The following is a 2,889-nucleotide window of genomic DNA, read 5'->3' on the forward strand; positions in this document are numbered from 1 at the left end:
CAGCCACAGCCGTCCATTACCGGTACTTACGTAGTAAGGTAGACAGTGCTCTAAGGGTCTGCGCACCTAGGTACCTTATGCCACTTCACTCACACCATCTGCATGTTTCTCAACATCTTTTCTTCCAAGACTTTAAAGCTGTAGATCTTTATTGTAGCTCTACATTAGACAGAATTAATTATCTCTGGCTGTGTTTTAGTCTCTTGGGCTTATTCCGGTTTACTCCGCGTGCTCTCTTGCTTAGCTTGCTTGATACTAGTTGCCCCCGGGGATCAATGTTCCTCCCCTGCACCCCGTCGTGGGGCTTACGTATTTCCTAGCCACAGGTACGTGAAGAGACCTGAGAGGCTGATGAGCCAGAGGCTACTTGCACCGCAAAGGCACCTGTCAGCCAGCTGGAAGTGGTTCAGGCGCCTCAGCCCACTTTGGCTGCCAAGGTTGCACCGCCAGCGCCTAACAGCACAACGCCTTTGAGCGAACGACCAAGACACTGCCGAAGATGACGAAACACCACGCGGCTGAAAAGCGACCCTAGAGTACCATCATCCCATCGACCATTGAGGACATGCTGATCGAACCCCTCGAGAGCCTCAATCTCCTCCTGATATTGAAACAGAACCCTGTTACCCGGTTCTACTGTATCTAAACGACATCCCTCGCCCACCTTCGAAACCGTTGGACCCGACCTGTCAAGCCCGGCTCGCATGAGCCTCCGTCCAATTCCGGCCGACGACCTGACCACCATCAACCACCTCTACGTCGGCGAATGTCAACCACAATCATCACTTTCTCGACTTTGAAAGCGGAAATTCATCAAAGACATAAAAGCAACCTTCATCATGCCTCCTCCACCTCCACCGCCGCCTCCGATGCCTGCGATGGGCGGCCCTCCCCCCCCTCCTCCACCTCCAGGAGGTCCTCCCGGAGCTGGCAATCTGCCTGCGAGACCACCGGCAGGAGCAAACAGAGTGCGTCTTTAGAGATCAGACCTAGACTGCTTTGTCTCGCCGCAACATCGTACTGATATGAGTTATAGGGCGCTCTCCTCTCCGATATCACGAAAGGCAGGTCTCTCAAGAAAGCCGTTACGAACGACAGATCCGCGCCAGTAGTTGGGAATACGTCGGGCGGCGGTTCCTCCGGAGCACCGCCTCCAGGAGGTGCGCCGCCAGTCCCAGGCTTTGGCGGTGCTCCTAAACCTCCCGGCGGCCTCGCTCCTCCGGTGCCCGGAAATCGAGCTAGAAGCAACAGCGACCAGAGTGGGCGAGAAAGCACGCCTGCGCCGCCCATGCAATCGGCACCACAACTAGGCGGGCTCTTTGCAGGAGGTATGCCGAAGCTGCGCAAGACTCGTGGCGCCGTCGATACCGGTGCTTCTATGGACTCGTCGTATCTGTCGGATCCCGAGAGCAACGTGCGGTCGTCTTCTGCGCCCAAGCCACCTACGTTCGGAGCACCAAAACCTCCTGGCGGTGCGGCGCCGGCCCCACCAGGAAGGCCGCCTCTACCTCCTCCCAACGCCGCGCCGGCACTACCACCATCTATTGCTAACTTGCGCAAAACACCCAGCGACCTACCCCGGCCAGGCTCGTCAGCATCGATGAAAGGGCCTCCACCTCCTATAGGCAAGAAGCCGCCGCCACTACCAGCATCCCGGAAGCCCTCTACTACGCCCAGTCATCCTCCTCCGTTATCCGGATCGCCAGCTCCTGGAGGTCCCCCTCCACCGCCTCCATCATCTGTTGCAGCGCCTCCGTTCGCACCCCCCTCAGCGCCGCCACCCCCCCCTGCTGCTGCCGCTCCTAGAGCTCCAGCACCGTCGCCTCCTTCACGGTCCCCAGCACCTCCACCTCCCCCACCGGCCTCAAACGGGCCTTCGCCGCTGGCAATGCAAGCCGCCTTACGAGCAGCCGGACAAGCATCTCCAAGTGCTGCTCCCCCGCCTCCCCCCTCAGTGGCTCCCTCACCACCGGCCTCTGCGCCTCCCCCGCCAGCAGCACCCCCTACGAGGGCTCGTGCCGGATCTGGTCTACGGTCTTCTATGCTAGACCCTAGCGCCTTCACTCTTGCTCCCAACGGTGCAAAGACCCCAAATCTTACTCGAACGAACACAATGAGTAGTCTCCATGTTGGAGGTGGGGGCCAGCGATACATTGTACAAGATCCTCGATGGAAGTTCCAGGACGATGCCATGCTACCAAAGCCAAGGGACTTTGTTGGCGGTCCCCGACGCTACAGAGCTGGCAGAGGTAGCAGTGTTCCCCTCGATCTGAGCGCACTGTCAGAAGCGGGCTAGATACGGACTGTTCCGCAGCTTGACAAACATCACTCTATCAAAGTTCAAGTGTAGAGCGGCGGACGGCCTCGGGCATTCTACATGAATCGAGCGATCCGCACTACAATGGTCACCTGCGGAACGCGCTCCATGTTGCTGCATGCAAGTCATCCGGCCGAGTCCAATCGCAAGACAGAGAAGAATGCTATTTCTATCCCTTCCGCCGGCAAGCTATCTTTGGTCACCAAGTTGAGCATTCGGACTCCGCGCTATACGACAAACAAGCATTCGTCACACATCCTGAGGGCGTCACCGGATCGGCTGCTCTTGGTCCGGTTGCCTTGGTGAAACGATCGACTCAGGCGAATCTAGATCTTTCGGATGTACTCGTCTTGGGGATCTTTTGGTGCTCTTGTGACGAAGGACCATGGTAGCTTCCGAATGCTTCCACTTGCGTCCTCCTTCTTCGGACGGACCAGGGGGGGTTGTTGAATTCTCTTACAGGGTCGTTGGGGACTTTGAGGGGCAAACGGGCTTGGCATGCATGCAAGTAAGCATTCACAGCAGGTTTAGAGAGGGAGGGCGAGGCAAAGGGATATCGTCATTCGAGAAAG

General features: G+C 57.8%; 1 protein-coding gene across 1 annotated transcript; it reads left to right on the top strand.

Moving 5' to 3' along the window:
* Positions 1-839: 839 nt before the first annotated feature.
* CORC01_03327 (proline-rich) lies at positions 840-2,296 on the top strand (the record flags this gene model as incomplete). The annotated part of the gene is made up of 2 exons (XM_022614977.1): positions 840-968; positions 1,037-2,296. The coding sequence occupies 2 exons, from the start codon at positions 840-842 to the stop codon at positions 2,294-2,296; spliced, it is 1,389 nt and encodes a 462-aa protein (XP_022478436.1).
* Positions 2,297-2,889: the final 593 nt, after the last annotated feature.

Source organism: Colletotrichum orchidophilum (genome assembly GCF_001831195.1).
Source record: "Colletotrichum orchidophilum strain IMI 309357 chromosome Unknown Scaffold_20.1, whole genome shotgun sequence".
Classification (NCBI taxonomy): domain Eukaryota; kingdom Fungi; phylum Ascomycota; class Sordariomycetes; order Glomerellales; family Glomerellaceae; genus Colletotrichum; species Colletotrichum orchidophilum.